Raw genomic sequence first — 22161 nt, forward strand, 5'->3', positions numbered from 1 at the left:
CATGGCATCTGAAATATATGAAAGCTTAATTTTATCACTCATCTCTTCGTCTCGTAGATGTCGAAAAAGGAGTCATTCAGTCGCAAGAAGCAACACGGTGATATGCTACGCAGGACATACAACCCCCCCACACACACACATCTACTGACTTAATATGGATTTGTTATCTCACCAAGTATCGTTAGATGTAGCTCACATACACACCCGTCATAAACCAATGCTTTCTCTAACCACCAAAAGGCCAATTCATCCTTTCCACCCTCAATTCTCCCTTTCAACCTCCGCCCTCTGGGAGAAGACGAGCACCTAACTCCACCCCTTCTCTCTCTCTGGCTCGCGCGCTCTCGCCCAAACAGAGAATTGACCCTCCTCGCGCCCCGTACTTCCGCTCCGGTTCCTCTAGGAAGCCGTTCGATTTCCGGGGTTGGACTCTGAGCGAGCAGGATGGTGAGAATAAAGGGGGTTTGGGGGGGGACGGGGCCTGCGAGGGGGCTTCTTAAGGCCCGTTTGGAGCCTCTTCCCAGTGTCCTCTGGGAGAGACCGATTCCCTTAAGCCAGGGTATCCTTTTCTCCCGGCCTGGGTCCTTTGGGCGCTGTTATGCGATGTCATGATCGCATCGTTTCATAGCTGAGAAGTGCGGGGAACTGGCTTGGGTTGGGGGGGGGGGGCGGTTAGGCCGAAGCAGCCTTGGATATAAAGCGGTGGTGACGGGAAGAGCGCCTGATTTCCTTACCGTCTTCTGGTTACAGTCACCCGAAGACGGTAAGAAAATCAGGCGCTCTTCTGTTACCACCATTTATAACTATTATCCCTCTAATTAGCTGCTGGGCGGTTGTCCAATGTGCAGGTTTCGTATATAGCCCTCTGTGTGGATATACATTTTCCATATGTACACATGCAGAGATAAACACGAGATGCATTGTATTTACAGACATCCTTGTGTGGCGTGGGAATGTTGACAGTTTCTCTAGGGTTGCATGAGATTGTGAACAACAACATCAAAACAGAACATTCTTGCTTATTATTGCTTCGGCCAGCCACTGCCACATATGTAGCAGTTCAATGACTCCTAAGGGTGTTTTTGCTATTTATTCCATTAATTATGTTTAGTGTTATTTAGTGACCTTAAATGCACAGATATTCTTGTCTGAGACTTTTCAACTGAAACAAATATAGTAGAAATATAGTTGTTCAAATAAATTGCCATGCTGCCTTGTCATTTCTCCAAAAATTAACTGATAAATTGGTTGCTACAGATAATTTAGGATGCTTAAAGTATAACCCCCCCTCCCTGTTTTAATTACCATTTGCTTACCATTTTGTATGAAATTCGGAATATGATTTTGCTTTTCAGTATTTTTTGCTGAAGTGGTAGTCACCAAAAGGATTCTTAGAAAGTAATGTCTTGTTTATGCTTAGAAGTTCATTTCATCAAAATGAATTGGACCCAGGGGGGAATTAGTGTTGCCTGTATGGGTTTCTTCTTGCACATCAGAAACATTTTCTTATCTTTGTTGTGTAGCATTTCCCTGTTCTGGAGAGTTTTCTGGAAGGATTTTTTTTATAGTGTCAGAAGAATGAAGGGGGAATTACTTCTGTCTTCATTCTTTTGACAGTTGTTTCAGAAGGAAAAACTGAATTTGAGTTTGTACATAAACTATGGTTAAGTTGTCTTTTTTTTTTCCTTTTCTGAGTTTCATTGATATTTTGTCTCTTTGAATATAGGGTCAGAGTCAAAGTGGTGGACACGGTCCTGGAGGTGGCAAGAAGGACGACAAAGTAAGGAAAAATAACTTTTACGTGGTTTTGGTTAAGAGCATATTTGTAGAAAACATTTTCCATGCTAATTAAGCAGTTCAAAATATATATTTTCCTTCAGTTGCCCTTATTATATAAACATTCAGAAAATCAAATATTGTGTTTTTATATATTTTGACCCACTGTTAAGTTTTCATTGCAGTGTTCTAGTTTTCGAAGCATGTAGTTTTACTGTAATATATATGGATAAATAGTCAGTTTATATATGCCTTGATTTATGTGCCTTTCTTTCATTTTTATTCATTGTATTTGTTATTTAACCTGGCGCCTATGATTTGATTTGATTTGATTTGATTTAATTTGAAACTGTCTTGTCTATGGAGATTCTCAGTCATCCAGGTCATGGTGGTCCCAAAGGTGCTTTTTCAAGAAACAACTGATCTTTCCGGTTTTTCTTTGAAGAGGCTTTGCTTCTCATCCAAGAAGCTTCTTCAGCTCTAACTGAATGGTGGGGAATGGGAGGATTTATATTGCTTGCAGACAGCTGGTCATTTGCATCCTTTTAAAAAGTTGTTGAGACACTTGGAAGTTATATGTGCCCTCAGGGTCATCTGAGTACTGCAAATGGCTCCTGTAGTCTGCAATTTTTCTGGAAATCCATCCATACTCCCACATCATTCATAGAATATTCATCCCAAATTGCATAGCTAAAAGTCTATAGAGATTCTCAGTCATCCAGGTCATGATTGTCCCAAAGGTGCTTTTTCAGGAGGCAACTGGTCCTTCCATTCACCACCATTCAGTCAGACCTGAAGAAGCTTCTTGGATGAGAACGGAATGTCTTCAAAGAAAAACCAGAAAGTCCAGTTGCCTCTTGAAAAAGCACCCTTACAACTATCTTGTTTCTTATAACCATAGTTAAGATAAATTATAAATCCCCAAAGGCACAGTGATAATAATTTATGAAGCCTGTAAGACTCCTAGTAACTCTGGCCAGCTCACAACTGTAAAATTATTAAATAAAAATGGAAAGTGGGGCAGACCACATGGAATGAAACAAGTGTTCTCACTTTCCCTTGCCAAAGGACTGGGTCTTTACACCTCTTCTAAACAACAGCAGATTGGAGGCTATCCTAATTCCAGAGGTCAGGCACTGCTACAAAGAATATGTGTTACTGCGGTCCCAATAGATGATATTTCAATCTGGAACACGCCAAGTCGAATTGGTTGAGTAGACACTAATGGGATACAAGCAGTCCCTCATGTAACCAGGCTCTATACTATGGAGAAATATGGAAGTAAAATCTCAATTTATCTAGAAAGCAATATAATAACTTTATAGTTTGGTTTAGATGATTTATGAAGTAATGGGTAATTTAGGACTTTTGAAATATTTGACAAAAGCAAGAATTTGTGTTTGATAAGATACACATTACTTTTTATAAATTACTTTTTAACTTGTTTTTTAAAATAAAAAGGACAAAAAGAAGAAATATGAACCCCCAGTTCCAACCCGAGTGGGGAAAAAGAAGAAGAAAACAAAGGGACCAGATGCTGCCAGCAAACTTCCACTGGGTAAGCATGGTTTGTGCCATCTCCCTGAGTAGCTATAACTAGGTTTTGGAATAGTTTTTTTCAGTGTGCCAAAAAAACCCCAGTTTATACTTGAGCACCTTAGTTTTCCAAACTCTCAACTTGAAACATTGAAGGGCTAAAAAGTAACTGGAATAGAACTAGGTTGCTCAGTGGTTTGTTCTGAAATAGAGCAAAATCTTAGATATTTTCATCTTCAAAGTACTATATCATAGGATCCAGAAAATTAAATAATAAGGTTGGAAGGAGCTAGATTTTTAAAATTGATTCCAGGAATTGATTACAATTATAAAAATATATAGATGTAGCCCTCTCAAGAATGTCTTTAAATCGTGTTATTGGAATTTGTTTAGGCTCACATATTGCTAGATCAGTTCCATGCAAAAAGGCAACTCTTCCATCAAAAACCAGTGCCTGAAATAATAGGAACAAGAAGCATCCCAGACAAAAGACAGGAATTTCAAAATCATTTTATTACACTGTCTCTTTCTTCAGCTCACCTAAACAAGCTGAATATATTATTCCAAATCGTAAATTTAGAAAATCTTTTATTTAATTGTAGTCACTCCTCATACTCAGTGCAGACTCAAATTATTGAAGCTGGAAAGAATTAAGGATTATCTTCTGATGGAGGAAGAGTTCATTAGAAACCAGGAACAGATGAAACCTTTGGAAGAAAAGCAAGAGGTGTGTATGCTTTGTATTAGAAAAAAAAAGTTAAATTCATATTTTCTTTTGTTATCAATTTGCTTACCCTCTATTTTTTACTTCACTTCATTCACTCAGCAAAACAAACTACAGTGGGGCAAAAAAGTATTTAGTTAACCACCAATTGTGCAAGTTCTCCCACTTAAAAAGATGAGAGAGGCCTGTAATTGACATCATAGGTAGACCTCAACTATGAGACAAAATGAGAAAAGAAATCCAGACAATCACATTGTCTGATTTGGAAAGAATATTTTTTTGCAAATTATGGTGGAAAATAAGTATTTGGTCAATATCAAAAGTTCATCTCAATACTTTGTTATATATCCTTTGTTGGCAATGACAGAGGTCAAACGTTGTCTGTAAGTCTTCACAAGGTTGGCACACAATGTTGCTGGTATGTTGGCCCATTCTTCCATGCAGATCTCCTCTAAAGCAGTGATGTTTTGGGGCTGTCGCTGGGCAATACGGACTTTCAACTCCCTCCGAAGGTTTTCTATGGGTTTGAGATCTGGAGACTGGCTAGGCCACTCCAGGACCTTGAAATGCTTCTTATGAAGCCACTCCTTCGATGCCTGGGCGGTGTGTTGGGGATCATTGTCCTGCTGAAAGACCCAGCCACGTTTCATCTTCAATGCCCTTGCTGATGGAAGGAGGTTTGCATTCAAAATCTCATGATACATGGCCCCCTTCATTCTTTCCTGTACACAGATCAGTCATCCTGGTCCCTTTGCAGAGAAACAGCCCCAAAGCATGATGTTGCCACCCCTGTGCTTCACAGTAGGTATGGTGTTTTTAGATGCAACTCAGCATTCTCTCTCCTCCAAACACGACGAGTTGTGTTTTTACCAAACAGTTCTACTTTGGTTTCATCTGACCATATGATATTCTCCCAATCCTCTTCTGGATCATCCAAACTTCAGACCGGCCCGGACATATATTGGCTTAAGCAGGGGGACACGTCTGGCATTGCAAGATCTGAGTCCCTGGCAGCGTAGTGTGTTACTGATGGTAGCCTTTGTTACGGTGGTCCCAGCTCTCTGCAGGTCATTCACTTGGTCCCCCTGTGTGGTTTTGGGATTTTTGCTCACCATTCTTGTGATCATTTTGACCCCACGGGGTGAGATCTTGCATGGAGCCCCAGATCAAGGGAGATTATCAGTGGTCTTGTATGTCTTCCATTTTCTAATTATTTGCTCCCACAGTTGATTTCTTCACACCAAGCTGCTTGCCTATTGCAGATTCAGTCTTCCGAGTCTGGTGCAGGTCTACAATTTTGTTTCTGGTGTCCTTCGACAGCTCTTTGGTCTTCACCATAGTGGAGTTTGGAGTGTGACTGTTTGAGGTTGTGGACAGGTGTCTTTTATACTTGCTAACAAGTTCAAATAGGTGCCATTAATACAGGTAATGAGTGAAGGACAGAGGAGCCTCTTAAAGAAGAAGTTACAGGTCTCTGAGAGCCAGAAATCTTGCTTGTTTGTAGGTGACCAAATACTTATTTTCCACCACAATTTGCAAAAAAAATTCTTTCCAAATCAGACAATGTGATTGTCTGGATTTGTTTTTTCATTTTGTCTCTCATAGTTGAGGTCTACCTATGATGTCAATTGCAGGCCTCTCTCATCTTTTTAAGTGGGAGAACTTGCACAATTGGTGGCTGACTAAATACTTTTTTGCCCCACTGTATATGAAAAAAGAACAAATGTTAAGTTTCTAAAATGACCTCAATGAAGGAAGCCGGGGCTTCAATGTGGAAACCAAATTCACGTAACCTACCGATTACTAACAATGGTGTTAGTAACTTAACAACTGCAGTGATTCACTTAACAACTGTCTTGCTTAACAACAGAAATTTTGGGCTCAGTTGTAGTTGTAAGTCGACTACCTGTATGTATTTTGGGGTGGTGAACTTGAGCATATCAAAGAGATCAAAAACTTAATAGTAAGAAGTAGTAGTTAGTTTGAGTAATAATGTAGTGGCATATTTGCAATAACATAATAAAACCTAAGCCGAATCTGTGAATTCCATCATTCTACTCTACAAGATATTTATAGTCAACACTTTCATTCTGTTGATTACTATAATCCTAAAGTATTTTCTTTACTTCCTTTTCATCTACTCACACCCCATTGGATAATGCTGAGTTTATTTCACCTAATACCTACTTATAGCTAAATGTCTTTGTTAAATGTATGTATTGAATGTCCATTTAAATGCCAATCAAACGTTCTTTCCTAATGGATTGGAAAAATCTTTTAGACTAGTTGTCTCAAATAGTTTGGTTTCATCAAGTAATTTGACTAAATAATCTTGCTGACCTAATTCAGATCATTTAAACCTCAGCCCCAATCTCATAGATGATCCTTGTGGGAATCTCTGTTTTCATTTCTTCATTATGAGAAAGGCAGAAATTAACCTAGTTGACAATAGAGATAGATAATATCAATTGAATATTTTAACTTGTTGCTAAGAAAGTAATTAAAATAGCATTTGTGTGAGGTCTAAGTATTAATGTATTAAGATAATGCTTAGACACTTAATAGTGAAATACTTAATACTGAGAGTACGGTACTTAGAATACTTAGCCATTTCTTCTATTTTGGGATTATTGAGGATGCCATCAAATTGTCATCTCTTGATTGTATAATAGATGTAGAAATTGTTGGGAGGCATAGCAATTTGTAATACATAAACATACCTTCTTTTGTGTGCTTGTTTGCAGGAAGAGAGATCAAAGGTGGATGATCTGAGAGGGACTCCAATGTCTGTAGGGACTTTGGAGGAGATAATTGATGATAATCATGCTATTGTGTCTACATCGGTGGGCTCAGAACACTATGTCAGTATTCTTTCTTTTGTAGACAAGGATTTGCTAGAGCCAGGATGTTCAGTTCTACTTAATCATAAGGTAATCCTTGCATTTTTTTTGTCTGTGATTGAAAGCACTGAAAGTAGATAAATGTTATGAATACCTTAATATTCATTATCTAGATTAAACTCAAAGTCTTTAAGACTTCTATCTTGATCAAGACAGTGTGGTGTCTCAGAACAGTTTGTATATGACCAGTAACAACAGGAGATTCCCTCTTGCAGAGATAAAAAGAGAAAAAGAAACCACTCAGGCATATATTCATAAATTATAACATTCTGACAGTGTTCAGATTAAAAAGAAAAAATCAATGGAAATTTGCTTAATGGAACCAGTCCTCTAACCAATATGGTGAACCTGTTTGTTTCTTGCTTTCCCTCCAAGCTGTATGCTAGGTTTGCAGTTTGCAAGGGTTTTTTTTGTTTGTTTGTTTCTTTTGGTTATGATTTTCTTAAGAAAGCTATACTCTCAACAAAATTTAAACAGCGTCAGAAGGAGAGAGAATGCCCTCCACCGAAAATGAAATGAAGCAAGTTAAGTTGCAATTCTGAATTTTTGTTTATTAGACCCAACCAAGGTTGTAGCATTCTTTGACAAAAAGTATAAAGACAAATGATGACAGGATCATAATTTATCTACTACTCTGTATTCAGAGTGACACATATTGAGTCACAGCAAAGTGGACATTGAGACCAGGTCTGTCTGCTGACATGTAAAATTATTTGTGTTTGTGCAACCTGACAAATAGCATAGAGAATATGAAACGTGACCTGGCTGATCCACAGTACTTGCTTATCCCTCTCCAAAAGGGTTAAGGTGTGTCCCCATAACCAGGAGGCCTTCTCTTTTCCCTGTGTTTGGGAAAGAAATTGGCATGAACTTAACTATACTTAACCAGAAGCTACAGATTGCCAGTCTCTGAGAAATAGATTGACCATGTGAAATGTCCTTATCAGTCTGCAATAATGCTGCTTACTACTTTATACTAGGCCTGTGATAGGGCAATGGCTTAAATGCTTTCCTACTATTGGATGCGTCTTCACATTGCTTTTAACAGGTCCATGCCGTGATTGGTGTCTTGATGGATGACACGGATCCTTTAGTTACAGTGATGAAAGTGGAAAAAGCCCCACAAGAGACATATGCAGATATTGGAGGCTTGGATAACCAAATTCAAGAAATCAAGGTATTAATATTACTTGCACTGTCCAATAATAGAAAATGCTAGAACAGAGAATTGGACTACTTCTATTTCTGTTCCAAATGGCTTTTATATAAATGGCTTTGGTATTTTGCTTACTTCAATAACTGCTTCCTTGAAATAGTAATTTGATAATTGTCACTGCCACCATCTCTTCTCCAGGGAGATGCTTTTTTGCCCAAGGAATGCATACATATATTTTCCATTTAAATAAATCTTTGTAGGTCCCATGCTAAGATACGTTCGTTGACCCAGTACCTCAGAATTTTCCTCAAGCCTTAAGTTTAAGTCTTGTTTAAGAGCCTAAATTCTTAGACTACCTCTAATCTCTAGATATGTCAATCAAACGGGTACAGAGAAATATTTTTAAATAAATTTCTAAGATGGAATAACACGCAGTGTATAGCATAAAGATACGTGACTAGATAAGTTAATCCTTCCTTCCCTCCTTTAGAGATAGATCAAAGTCACCGGAAATAAATTTTATTGATTTTATAATTTATCTTTACAGCTCTATAATTTCTTTTTTCAACACTATTTACATTTTGAGTAATCTTTCATTTTCAATTATTTTGTGACTGAAATATGATACATATATGGCAAACGCCAGGCACAACTTTTGAAGGAGTTGTATAAAAAATGGGCAATGTAATTATTTGAAGTGCACCTTATTCAAATGAACATTGATTATACAATCAAGAGATAGGGAGCAGTTACTCCAGAAAAAAGGAATTCAGGTTGAAAAATATGTGTTGATCTTCATTAATGGCAAGCACATTGTATTAATTAAATTAAATCTCTGATTTTCTAACCAGGAGTAGTCACAGGTTGATAAAAGGCTTGATCAACCCTTGAAGGTATATGTAATTTCTTCCTTCTAGGAATCTGTGGAACTACCTTTGACTCATCCTGAGTATTATGAAGAAATGGGAATAAAACCACCCAAAGGGGTCATTCTGTATGGGCCTCCTGGCACAGGTATTTTTTTCTTGTCTTTTTATATCAGCATGGGGCAAAAAATTAATTACAGAATAATATATTGAAGTGTTTATATCAATAAAGACCATTAATCTGCCTTAGCAAATGTCTCATCGTATTGGCTGAAAACTATAATGAATGTATTATTGCTGTTTTTGAAATATGGTCTTTATGATTTGATGGTCTTCAAACATGCTTGAAGATGAGCTAAAGGGTAACATATTTACTTCTAGCTTATTTATCTCCATCAGAAAAAAATGGGACAGTGTTTTCAGATATGTGATGCAGAAACTAACTGATACTGGTATTTCTCAAACAATGATATGAGTTACTAGTGACAGAAAGGAAAAAAGTTCCCATGAAGGAAAGAGTATAGCAGCCAAGGTATCAGGAAAAGAACATTGTAGCAGAATATTGTTCTAAAGTTGAATTTAGGAGCCATTATTCAGATGTATCTTTTAGCTTAGACTTCAGGGAAGACTCCTTCCTCGGTAAGTAATGCTACTTCAGTTCCTGTAAATTTTCACTATTTTACAATTAACAGAAAAAAATGATCAACATACTTATAGCAATTTTAAGGACCATAAAATTATCATAACTATCCTGTTTCCCCAAAAATAAGACCTCCCCAGATAATAAGCCCAATCGGGCTTTTGAGCACATGAACTAAAATAAGCCATCCCCCAGAAATAATCCCTCTCTGAAAATATTGCAATACAGCAGCAGCCATGAGGTGACCACGCTCGCCGCTTCCTGCACCTCAGAAATAATAAGACCAAGTGCTTATTTCAGGGGGTCAAAAGAAAATAAGACCCTGTCTTATTTTCAGGGAAACACGGTAATAATACCAGAATAGCTATACGAAAGCTTTTTATTTGTACCTTGATACCTTTTTTATAAAACAATTGGTTAATTTAAAACCTGGATATTTAGAATCACTGATCAATTTGGAATCTTAAGTGAATTGATACTTGTTTTAGTAAATCTATATGATGGTTTATTTTCATTTTGGCTTTCTGTCCAGTTTATACAAAGTGGTAATCAATTTGTAATTAACATCCGGGTACTTGTTAGATTCATTCCACAGAGTTCTTAAAGCCCAGTTAGGCTTTAATTCTTCAACTTTGGAGATTTGATTTGGCTTGATAAGCTATCTGCCCTCTGGTTCCCCATGGGTACACCATCCTTTGGAGAAAAAGGGGAGAATCAGTTTTTAGGGCAAATTTTATCCAGGAAAGGATGATGTACCCATGGGGAACCAGAGGGCAGATAGCTTATCAAGCCAAATCAGATTTTATCTGTTTGGAAAATGATAGTGCTAGAGATACGTGTGTGCGTGCGCATGGAAAAAGTAGATAGAAATATATGAACTGAAATGCTTCCACTCATATTAGGTATGGAAAATTATGAAAAATGTTTTTGAAAATTAGGACATTATGGATGATTATACACCCCAAGTGAAACTATGCTTCTCATATTAACTTACATAGACATAGTGTGTGAGATCTGTCAGTCCATTGATGCTGAAACTGCTGTCTTGATTTGATTACTTCATTCTATTACGTTTTTTGGGTAGATTCACCATGTAGGAATAAAATAATTTCTTATTCCAAATATGAAAGTGACAAAGAGTACTTTTTAAATTGGCAGGAAATCAGTTTATCTGCTTCTCCTTCTCCACTTCAGACAGTGAATTCAAATAGGAAAATTTTGTTAACATGTCTCAAGCATGTAAGGACTTCCAAGGTATAACTCTATTGTTTATTGATTTAAAATGACAAACTTGATCTATAGTAGAGAGCTTGAGGACTTTTGTCAATATTCAGATTTGGGTGATTGCCTTCATGCATGAATGTGTAACACAAGTTGGAGCATGTGTTAACTTTCTGGCATTTTGTAATTAAACAGGTAAAACGTTATTAGCCAAAGCCGTGGCAAATCAGACTTCTGCCACCTTCCTGAGAGTGGTTGGTTCTGAACTTATCCAGAAATATTTGGGAGATGGACCAAAGCTTGTTCGAGAACTTTTTCGAGTAGCTGAAGAGCATGCCCCGTCAATTGTCTTCATTGATGAAATTGATGCCATAGGTACCAAAAGGTAGGACGGATATCATAGTCATTCCCATGCTGAGCATCAGTGGTCAACCCTTATACTTGTAGGGGCACAAGTGCTAAATGCTTCAGACAAAAATGTCTGAGCTTAATCATTTCTTGGGATAGTTGGAATGGAGGAAGCAGGAGAAGAGGAAATCCCATTGTGGTTACTTTTGCCAATTAATGGATTTATTGAGGGCATCACTCCGTCCTCCCCCTTGAATGTAGAAAGACTGTGGCTGGATTTCATAACATTTCGGAGGATTAGAAATCCAAAGCACACCTTCCTAGGAGTACAGTATAAACTATTAACTTCAATAATGTTTACTACAGATTAAGTCTGCATAAAGTTTCATCTCCCTTTTTTTTTTCTCTTCCTCTCTTCTCATACCCCATGCTCATTCTGTTTTTTCCCTCTCTCTCTTTTCTGCTCTACAAGGAGGCAGAGTATGGACAGGAGAGTAGTTCATGTGTATATGCAGATAGAGGAACAGATTTATTTTTTTAATATTTTTTATTGTTTTTATTAAACAAAAAACACAACAAAAGAGTCATCTTTCATTACATCTTGTAGAAAGCGAGTCAATTGGTTACAGGTACATTTCGTGCGTTCTTCCACAATCATTACATATATTTCATTCAGGTTGAGTTGTACATTTTAGAATTTATGTATTTTACTATCGTACCACAATTTTCATTTAATTACAGTTACTTAGATGTGTTTTTTTTCCCCTAAGATCATTTATATTTGAAGACACAACCACCTACTGGCATACTTTCATAATCTCAATGTATCTGCCATAACTTTACATCTTTGTATCATCCTAAAAAAAAGTCAGTTAGGAGGATATCCAACATTCCCTCTCCTTTTTTCCCTCCAATCTCACAGATTAACGCTTCTGTCCATTTAACTTTTACTGGTATAACACACCTGTATGTATCATTAAATATCCATTAACATTTCTGTGTTATTATTGTAGTTAACTAAAGATTATTTACTATTTATCTCTCCTCTCCTCTCCACAGGCCCAAATGAGATTATACCTTTATAACCATCTTTAAACAAAGATTTATTAATAAAATTTATAGGTCTTTTCCTCAGTCACAGATTAGTTAATTATGTGTTAACAAGATAAACTTTAAAAATCTAAAACAATCTAAGAGATGTTAACGTTTCTACTTAATAATCACCAAAAATATACATTAGCATTTCCTTATTTATATCACGTCTTCTTTCTTCTGACTCAAATTATTTATACCTTCATAACAAGATCTAAACAAAAATTTGTAAGATTTGTACATCTTTTCACCAGATCCCAAATTACAATTTATGGCCTGGTTATTTCTCCTAATTAAGGTTATCATTTTACTATTAGTATCATAGTAAAATATATGTTACCAAATAAATATTCAATGATAAACTAGAACAGTCTACAAAGTACTAAAATCTCTACTTATTAATCAATAATTAGCTAACTTTTTATCATCATTATTATTAACCAGTGTCTTTCCAGTAGCAAAATGGTCTTTTCTTTCTCTCCAGCTGTTGTGTCAATTCTCTTTTCAGGACCTTTCCAGAATTTAAGGCTTCTCTCCGCACTTTGTAGCTTAAAAGATCTCTCGTGTAGTTTTGTTGCCCTTGAATTGTTATTAACGTAAGCTTCACTTTGGTTGTCAAACTCATTTCTGGATAGATTTGTCTTATTAACTCCATCCTTTTCGCTCTTTCTTTTTCTCCTGCATCTTGGAATTTGGAATGAAGCACCAAGTTATCAAAGTCACTTTTCCAGCTTCTCTTCTTTCCGCTTTCACTTACATTTACTCCATTAATAAGTTCATCTAACATCTTATCTTTGTTTTCTGTATTTTCATTCTCTTCTTTAATTTCTGGGGCTCCAACCCCATCATTTTTTTCTGAAATACCCCATAGTCTGTCCCATTTATTATCAAATCTCTCAAATCCTTCTAAAATATTTTGAAGTCCAGCCAGGATGTTTTGGATTATTAAGTTTTCTTCATCTGAATATTGATCCATTTTTCAAAGTAAAAAGAAATATAAAGAAAAAGAGGAATTTGATAATTACTGCCACTCTAGCTTGTCAAATATCTTTTGAAGAATATATATATATATATTTATTTTAAATCTTAAGCACAAGTTATTTTATGGTTTTCAAAGTAGAAGGGTTCTTATCTTTTTCTTTCCTTTTCCTTCTCTTGCCAAAATATTTTCCAAGAGCACCAGCAGTACACTGTTCGTGTCCTTGAGTCTTTATCAGGTTTTAAAAACAAGTTCCAAACCCTTCTGTAGCAAAGTCAGTAAAGTCAAATAGGAATGAACAAAGGATACATTGTTTCAACAAAAAAAACCCTTCAGAGTCAGGCTTCCAAGTGGCAGATTCAACTATTGTTTAATACTTTTTCCTTAAGTATCTTTAATATAATTTTATAACAAATAGAAGGAGAAATTTATTAAAGTAAAAAAAGTTTTAGTTTAAGCCCAAAAAAATTAAAGTAGTAAAAAAAAATAGAAAAAAAAAGATCAGTCCATTCCCCTCAAGCAGAGAAACAGGAAACATTGCAATCACTTCAATCCACAAAACATTGTTACAAGCAAGAGCAAAAAACTTTCTAAGGTAGTCCAATAAGGATTAAATTCGCCACTTTATTCTTACTTAAAGGACTAATTTAGCTTTTAAAAAAAAGTTTCTTAGGGCAATCTTCTAAAAGTAAAAAAAAAAAAAAACCTCACCAGATGGAACACTTTCACTCTTTCATTCCGGAGCCATTTCCGACTATGTCAGCCTGGGGGCTGCCTGTTTGTCGCCGGTTGGAAGCACTTCCCTTGGGTCAATCAGGGACTTTGCAGTGTCCCTGCGACCAGCAAGGTTTTGTCTTCCCAGTTACCGTCTCTTCGGGATGGTTTGGGTCCTGCTGGATCATCCAGGGGCAAAAATGTCATCGGCAGACTCAGACTGTCGAGTCCACACGATGTAACGTTGTGACGTTGGGTCCTCCTCTTTGTTATTGATTCATTTAATATTGACTTAATTTTTATAGCTTTGCCCTTTTTTGAAGTTTACTTTTTGGCAAATATGTGCATAAATAAAAATATATCATGGGTGCTTGTCTGTTGAAGAAAGATAATCTTTAGTATTGACTGAGTGAACATGGAGAGGAAACGGGTGATGAATTATATATGTGCTTATAATAATTTATTATCTAACATTTAATTTTTGAAGGTTCATCTTTGAATAGAAATCACTTGGAGTAGGAAAATAGCTATAAATACAAAACTGCTATCATGGATTATAGATTAGTTTTATGATATCTTAACTTGGAAATTAAGAAATGCTGCTCATAGCATTCTTTCAGCTGCAGAACCTGTTGTACTCTAATCAAGTTTTTAATTAAACTTCAGAAATGATGTCTTATCCTGGGTTAAACAGTGTTCTGTGTATTAGCAAAACGTAATTCATTGCCCTTTGGCTTCTCAATGGATTACTGTTGGTAAAGAAAAAGATGGTGTTCTATGGGTATTATAACCTCAACTTAGATATTTTTTCCTATTCCAAAGGTATGATTCTAACTCAGGTGGAGAAAGGGAAATCCAGAGAACAATGCTGGAGTTACTGAACCAACTAGATGGGTTTGATTCACGTGGCGATGTAAAGGTGATCATGGCTACTAACAGAATAGAAACATTGGATCCAGCTTTAATCAGACCAGGTAAAAAGTATGATGGTCATGTCATATTTAACTACTTAAAATCTAACTGCTTCTAATGATTAGTTTCATGTAGAACAATGTGGTCTATATGTCATGGTGTTTCCTAGAGCATTCTGTGTTTTTCATTAGAATGGATTGATCCAAGCTGATCTGGGAATGGTTTGAAAAAACTTGGGAATTAGATCACATCCAAAGCTTGAAATGTTTTGCTCTTTCAAAAGTTTCACATTTCACTCAATTTGGTCTGCTCAAGGAAAAAAAAACAGTATTCTAGAGGGAATTACTGCATTTTCTACAAATTTTATAGCTTGCTTTCTAAAGCTTTTATTGTTATGTTTGTAATTGTGTGTGTATATGTCTTTGATTTTATGTCTATCACAAATATATAATTCTTAGGGACTAACAATATTAAAAATAATAACATCCTATACAAAAACCCTAACCCTATACAAAAACTTAAAACACATAGCAGTCAAGGGAACATTGCAAAAACATCAATCAATGCAACCAGGCAACAAGCTCAAGCACAGAACCAACTCTTCAAGACCTGGTGCAAGACCAGCAGGGTTGGGACCAGTCAGATCTCCAGCAAGAAGATGGATGGATAGCATGGTAGAAAGGTTCTCCTGTGCCAGCTCACACTCAGGATCCAGGGTGTGACCCACTTGCTGGACCAGATGGATTGAATAGAAACAGACATATATTAAATTTTAGAATAGAATATTGTGTAAGCACATATACACACAAAAGGAAAGGATCTCCCTTAAGGCTTGTCATTGTTTTGGGGGTGGTAGGAACATGTGGAATTTGGGGGAAGTGTCATGACTACAATTTCACACAAAGAGCTTGCAAGTATGGGAGATAGTTCTTATTATTCAAATTCTTTTTTTTTTAATTCAGTTGTCAATTTGCCACTTCTGCAGCCAAGACCAAAAAAGCATGGTGCAACAACTGATACTAATTAAATCAATATGTGATTGGGATTAAGAAAGTACATTTCTGGAGTGCCTATTCATGTAACTTGATATTGAACAGTACGTGAAAAAAAATTTAAATATAAATATTTGTGTGGCTTATGAAATTTGAGGGCAGAAGAAATGTTTTGGTCCATCAGTAAGGAGAAATAATTGTATTTGTGCAGTGGGCAGGAAATAAAAATAAAATTCTATGCATCTAACATAACTGTCCAAAAATGCACTATTATTTTCTTAGGTAGTATCAAGGCTAAATAATGATGTTATTTTCCAAGGAAAGCTTTTTATTTTTGATTCCACAGGCAAAAAACTGAAACTGCTAATTGTTTTTTTCTAAATTCTAGGACGTATTGACAGGAAGATAGAATTTCCTCTCCCAGATGAAAAAACAAAGAAACGCATCTTCCAGATTCACACCAGCAGAATGACTTTGGCAGATGACGTTACTCTAGATGAGTTGATAATGGCGAAAGATGATCTGTCTGGGGCAGATATAAAGGTAAAATCCTTGATAACAAATGATTTATCCCCCCCCCAAAAAAATAATTGAGCATTTGTGTCATGCAATATATTGCATCCCTTTCCAATGAAGACTTTCCTACAAATGTCCTTTATTTAACCTGTTATAAAAGAAATCGTGGCTCTCTAGTTTTACTTCCAGAAAGATCCAGTTACTGTCTTTCTTTTCTCTTTTTCACCCATTTAAAAAAAAAAAAACTTTTTTTCTACTTCCTGATACAAGTAGTCCTGGACTTACAATTTGTTTACTGACTGTTCAAAGTTACAATTGCACTGAGAAAAAGTGACTTGTGACCCCTTTTCAAACTTAGGAACATTGTCATCACTGTGGTCACATGATCAAAAGTCAGACGCTTGGCAAGTGGTTCATATTTATGATGGTTGCAGTGTCTATGGCCATGTGACCACCTTTTGCTATCTTCTGACAAGCAAAGTCAATGGAGAAGCCAGATTCACTTAACAACCATGTTAATAACTTAACAACTTCAGTGATTCACTTAACAACTGCGGCAAGAAATGTCGTAAAATGAGGCAGCCACTAGCTTTACAACCATCTTGCTTAATAATAGAAATTTTGGGCTCACTTCTGGTCATAGGTTGAGAACTACCTGTAGTAAATATTTCATTGTTACGGCAATCTTTTCTGAGGGAAGGGGATGTCCGTCCGTCCCCATAAATATTTGGAAGGGCATTAATGGACATTGTTGGGAGGGGAAAAATCATTAATGGAAAAGAAAATGAACATTTGGCCACCTGTCATGAGAGTTGCACACTTGATGTAAAAAACCTGTAAAGAATTGGTGGGGATGTTTTCACTAGGAATATTGGTAGCTAGGGAAGTTTGCCTATACATCTATTAAATGTTATTGGCCACTGTTGTGACTAGCATGTTACACTCTTTCAGGAGAGTTACAATCAGGGAGGATAAAATTATCTAATATTAGTAATTATTTTTTTCTAATTAATATTTAATGCTGTTCTTTCTACTTTATGGTTTCTAGCATACATAAGGACTACCAGCTTGTTTGAACATTACTGGTTCTTAGCACTTCATGCAAATCAGACTCCTGATTTTCTAATCAAATGCTTTCATTTCTAACAGGCCATTTGCACGGAAGCTGGTTTGATGGCTCTGCGTGAACGAAGAATGAAAGTAACAAACGAAGACTTCAAAAAATCAAAAGAAAATGTTCTTTATAAGAAACAGGAAGGCACTCCGGAAGGCCTCTACCTTTAACTTCCCCACCTTTGTTTTGGTCCTAGGTTGGGGTTAATTGCTTGAACCTTTTTTTTCCCTTCAGAATGTGGAAATGGCATTAGTGAGCAAGGTGTTATTGAATACAAAAAGAAGCTTTTCCTGCTGAAAGTATGATCATTCACTTATTGTGAATGTCTGTGTATTGTGGCATACATTCATTGTGAAATACTTTGTCATTAAAAATTGATTTCCAAGTGAATTGGGATGATTGGATTAGAATATAAGCAAAGAAGGGTTTTTAATGTGCCCCAGGTGTTCTGTTGCCTCTTAGTCTACAAATTGACATTTTTAGCAGACTCTGCAAATGTTCTGTAATTGGTTGTGACACTTAGTCTAAAGTGCAGCTGAATAGACGTTCATTGGATTTACACATATATCCAAAAAGGTACTGAAAAATATAGTGATGGAAATACTGCAAAAGTACCAGATTCATGGAAAATTCATGCAGCTATCAGAAAGAAAGTTTTGAAACAGAACTGCTGTCTACAGTGAAAATGGTTTTGATGTCTGAAGACTCTTGTTTCATTTCATTTAGTTCTCAGTCCCCTAAGGCTATGGTTTGCCAAATCACACATACATAATAAGCAATGAGATTTCATTGCCAAAGTTATTTGGACAAATAAGGTAAATCATCTTTAAAAACCAAGCCAATTCCTTCCACTTCTATAGTCAAGTTGTGCTGATTCAGTTCATGCAAGTAAGGTAATCACAATTTGTTCAAAGAAGTGAAAGTAGCCATTATATATGAGAAAGTTTTCCAAATTTGACAAGGAAATATAAAATTATGGAAATAAATTTAATTATGGAAAATTAAACGTCCATTCTATCTTTAAATGAGATATTCTGATTAAACTCCCAGCTCAGTTCATAAAGTTTTATTCTAATGCAGAGCTGGGCATTTACATCCCCCAGGCTACATCCAGCTCCTTAGCTCTTCCTCTCTGACCCATGAGGTCAATCAGAAATTAGAAATCAAATGTAAATACGTGTACCGCAGAGAGCAGAAGAAGCCAAGTCAGATTCAGCACTGCATAGTAACCATGCAGTTACCTGGCAGCCATCGGAGGGCAAGAAGAAAGTGCTTTTCTACGCCAGCACAGCGCTCACCCTTTGCCTGGAGCAACCTGAGGAGTTGAGGTGAGGGAGTTTGAGGACATCAAATCAAGTTACATTGGTTCAGCCAGTTTCTCATGTGGCCCCTTGGGAAAATTAATTGTCCACCCCTGTTAGCATGCATTTCCATTTTACCAATGACAAACTGGCAGGACAAATTCAGTATTGGGAGGTTCTTGTATACCATTAAAATGATGCTTTTTGCATTATGTTTGGGATACTTTGTATGCTCCAAAAGAAGCTTCATGGATTTAATGAAGTGAAAAATGAAAAAATCCGTCCTTTCCTTCAAGATATAAATGGAATTTGTGTTGGTACCAATTCTGCTTATTCGTTTTGGTATTTAAAAGACTTGCTAGTAGTTAAGCAATGCATAACCTTGCCCAGAGCCCTTTCCAAATACAGGGCTATATAATCTGATTTTTTCACTGAGAGTGGTAGCCTTAAATCTGTTTCATATTTTACCAGGCTTGCTTGGAATGCGTTTTATAGTACAACAGTAGAAATTCATCAGGTTGAATTATTCTGCTTTAGATGAATAGTAAATCCTTGGTAGTTCAATTCTCTATTGCTGATGGTAGTGGGTATCATGGGCAAAGTTCTTTTTCCCTTTAGGCAATGTAAAAGCAAGTTGAAAACTAAAATGAAAGTGTAGCAGGCTGTTCAGCACACCAATGTTATGTATGAATTATTCAAAACAATTGAAGCCATATTCATGTCCCTGTCATACAGTAGATAAAATATAACAGATGCCCTGTTTCTGAATGAAGAATGTTGTAAGCCTAAGGGGGAATTCTCATGGCTGACATGAATGATTTAAACCATGTATGACCAATGTTGCTTACATACTATGTCAAGCTCAACAAGGCAGCCTGTGTCAATATGGGGACCAAAAATAAATGTTGGCAGTAGAGCATTATAAACAGTTATAAATAGGTGCTCTTTTGCCAATTAGATTTCAGATAAATTTGATTGTTGGCTTCCTGGCCACAGATCTCTTTGCCCTTTTTTCTAGTACAAAGGTTGGTGCCCATTGATGCCCACTTGACTATTCCTAGAATATCTGCTCAACCCACCTTTAATGTCTCTGTTTTTGTAAAAGAACTGCCCTGCTATAAATATCCAGCTCCTAGCCTTATCTTGCCAGGAAAACCTAGGTGCCCCAGAGCCATGCTTTAAAGACAACAAGTGATTGTACGTCTGTAATTTATTTTAAAATCTCCTTATCTAGGTGATACTGTGTCTGGGAAAATGAGGTCATGATGGAAGCAATCTCACTAATTTGCTTTCTAAAAAGTTGCAGGGGTAGAAGCTTAGTAAATAGTTGAAAAATATCTTGTTTGCATATATTTGTAGCAGATGTATAAGCTGATATCCACATTGCAAATTTAAGCCAGCGTAACTGGGTCAAATGCCAGAGATTCCTTCAGTGCTCAAGTTTCTTTGGCTGTGAATACAGCTGAACAGATTGAACTGTTTAACTTTGGCAGTATCATTATTATGTGTAACCCAAATTATTTATAGGTGCCAAATGCATTTCTGAATTTGAGTTTAACTTGAATGTAGGTGCTTGATTGGTTTTATGAATTATTTACAAGTCAAAAAGACCAGATAATATATCATGCCAGCACTTTTCCAAGTAGATGAAATGCTCACAAGTCTGTACTTTCTAGAACCCTCTAAAAAAAACCTTAGTGGTTGAAAGAAACTCCCTGTCCCACGAAATAACGTCTTTGGGAATATTATTTTGGCTTTTCTGTGGTCCTGTTAGTGTTTTATGACTGGCTCTCATAACAGCCTGAATGAATATTTTCACCAGATTAACTGTCAACAGCATGCAAGTTAGTTTTAATTGTACCTTGCAGAAATGGTTTCTCAGGATAATGAATAATTAACCAAAAGTTTCAGTTTGTTCCTCTTTTCAATACGGTGAACAACCACTGTATTTTATTGTGGTTATAAATCTAAAATATACTCAGAAGTTTTAGACGATTCAAAGCAGAGTTTTTTCAATGCGTGGGTATATGAAATTTCTACTGTGACTCCAATAGCATGTGAAAGTTCACCATTGCGCTCGAGTGATGACTTTTTAAAAAAAGAGTTCCCAGGCTTGTTATTGAAGGGGCCAGAGCCTCTGTACAAAATCAGGAAAGACTTGGCATTGCTCAGCATTCATATATTGGACAGACAAGCATCTATACAGCGGTAAAACAGGCTGGCTGGAGCTGCCCTCAATTATTCACTGAGCTGAAAGCTGTAATGGAGGATTAATTTCAAATTAACTGTTATTTTCGGATTTCCCTAACCTTGAGCAGAAGGTGCTGCTCTCATCTTACCTGAAAATAAGAAGCTAGTAGCCTATAATGTGGAAGAGATTTCTTTTTCTGGAAAACTTAACACTTTTAAATACTCTAAGAGAGATGAAGTGAGGGAAAGTAAGTGAGTGAGTGAGTGTGTGTGTGTGTGTGTTCTGGTCCCACATTGGGAATTAAGCCAGCTGGGTGGCCTTGGGCCGATCACTAATCGCTAGGAAGGAGGCAGTGGCAAAACCTTTCAATTTCTCCCCACCTGCTAACTAATATGGTGACTTTGTTCAGCCTTGAGCCTATCTGTATGGGACATCCACACTTGTACCAGAACAAGTATGGCTCATCAGCGCTACTATCTACCAGATGCTGCTTTAAATTAAAAATGCTCTCTGGCTAGGCTGAATCTAAAAGCCCTTTTACGTTTTAGATCAAGCCACTGAAAGCCACTGCTGCTGTAAGTAAACAGCATTTAGATTTATATCACTCCATAGTGCTTTACAACATTTTCTGAGCAGTTTACAGTCAGCCTATTGGCCCCAACAATCAGGATTCTCATTTTACCAACCACGGAAGGATGAATCAATCATGAACCAGTCAGGATCAATCTCTTGGCTGTGGGCAGAGTTGGCATGCAATAGTGCACTAACCATTGTGCCACCACAACTTCACACCACCACAGACAAACACTGCTTCAATATAAACTATAATCTATTAACATCAGCGGTGCCCAGATACACTGAATGAAAGCACCAATCAGTGCAATATAAGTTATTGTATTCCAAGTGCCCTTCCCTACAAACTTTTAGAATTTTCTCCCATTGTGATTACGTTTGCTACACTTCTACATTTTTAAAATCTGTAAACATTAACTAAAGAAGACAGATATATAATTGTAAACAGCAAAGCTTTAAATGTTAGAATCCATATGCATGCTTTGTTTTAATGTTTGTTATTTCAACCTATTTCAGCAACAGCCTATATAAGCTAATTGCAACAGTTCCACACAGTATTTTTGGAAAATCATTTTTTTCTTGTACGTCAATGAACAATAAATTTCAATAT

At 36.5% G+C, this 22161-nt stretch overlaps 2 protein-coding genes across 2 annotated transcripts in view; both read left to right on the top strand.

The window, feature by feature from the left end:
- The window catches only part of TDP1 (tyrosyl-DNA phosphodiesterase 1), an 89646-nt gene extending 69184 nt beyond the window's left edge, over positions 1–20462 (top strand). Inside the window, exon 14 of the mRNA XM_087725393.1 lies at positions 20338–20462. Coding sequence (XP_087581519.1) covers positions 20338–20364 — 27 coding nt within the window. The 3' untranslated portion in view covers positions 20365–20462. The remainder of the gene's footprint in view (positions 1–20337) is intronic.
- Positions 355–17876, top strand: PSMC1 (proteasome 26S subunit, ATPase 1). Its single transcript, XM_014055123.2, has 11 exons — positions 355–447; positions 1727–1780; positions 3238–3334; positions 3915–4039; positions 6781–6966; positions 7985–8113; positions 9010–9106; positions 11015–11204; positions 14775–14926; positions 16245–16399; positions 17522–17876. Exons 1-11 carry the CDS (start codon positions 445–447, stop codon positions 17654–17656), a joined length of 1323 nt encoding a protein of 440 aa, XP_013910598.1. The 5' UTR covers positions 355–444; the 3' UTR covers positions 17657–17876.
- Positions 20463–22161: the final 1699 nt, after the last annotated feature.

The sequence above is a fragment of the Thamnophis sirtalis genome, unplaced genomic scaffold, assembly GCF_051295495.1.
Source record: "Thamnophis sirtalis isolate CommonGarterSnake01/CBP01778 unplaced genomic scaffold, rThaSir2_p1.2 scaffold_1, whole genome shotgun sequence".
NCBI lineage: Eukaryota > Metazoa > Chordata > Lepidosauria > Squamata > Natricidae > Thamnophis > Thamnophis sirtalis.

Excerpts from the sequence above, each read along its gene's own strand:
- PSMC1 (XM_014055123.2), top strand. Across the intron at positions 1,781-3,237 it reads GTGGCAAGAAGGACGACAAA|GACAAAAAGAAGAAATATGA; the intron begins GTAAGGAAAAAT and ends TAAAATAAAAAG. Across the intron at positions 4,040-6,780 it reads CTTTGGAAGAAAAGCAAGAG|GAAGAGAGATCAAAGGTGGA; the intron begins GTGTGTATGCTT and ends GCTTGTTTGCAG.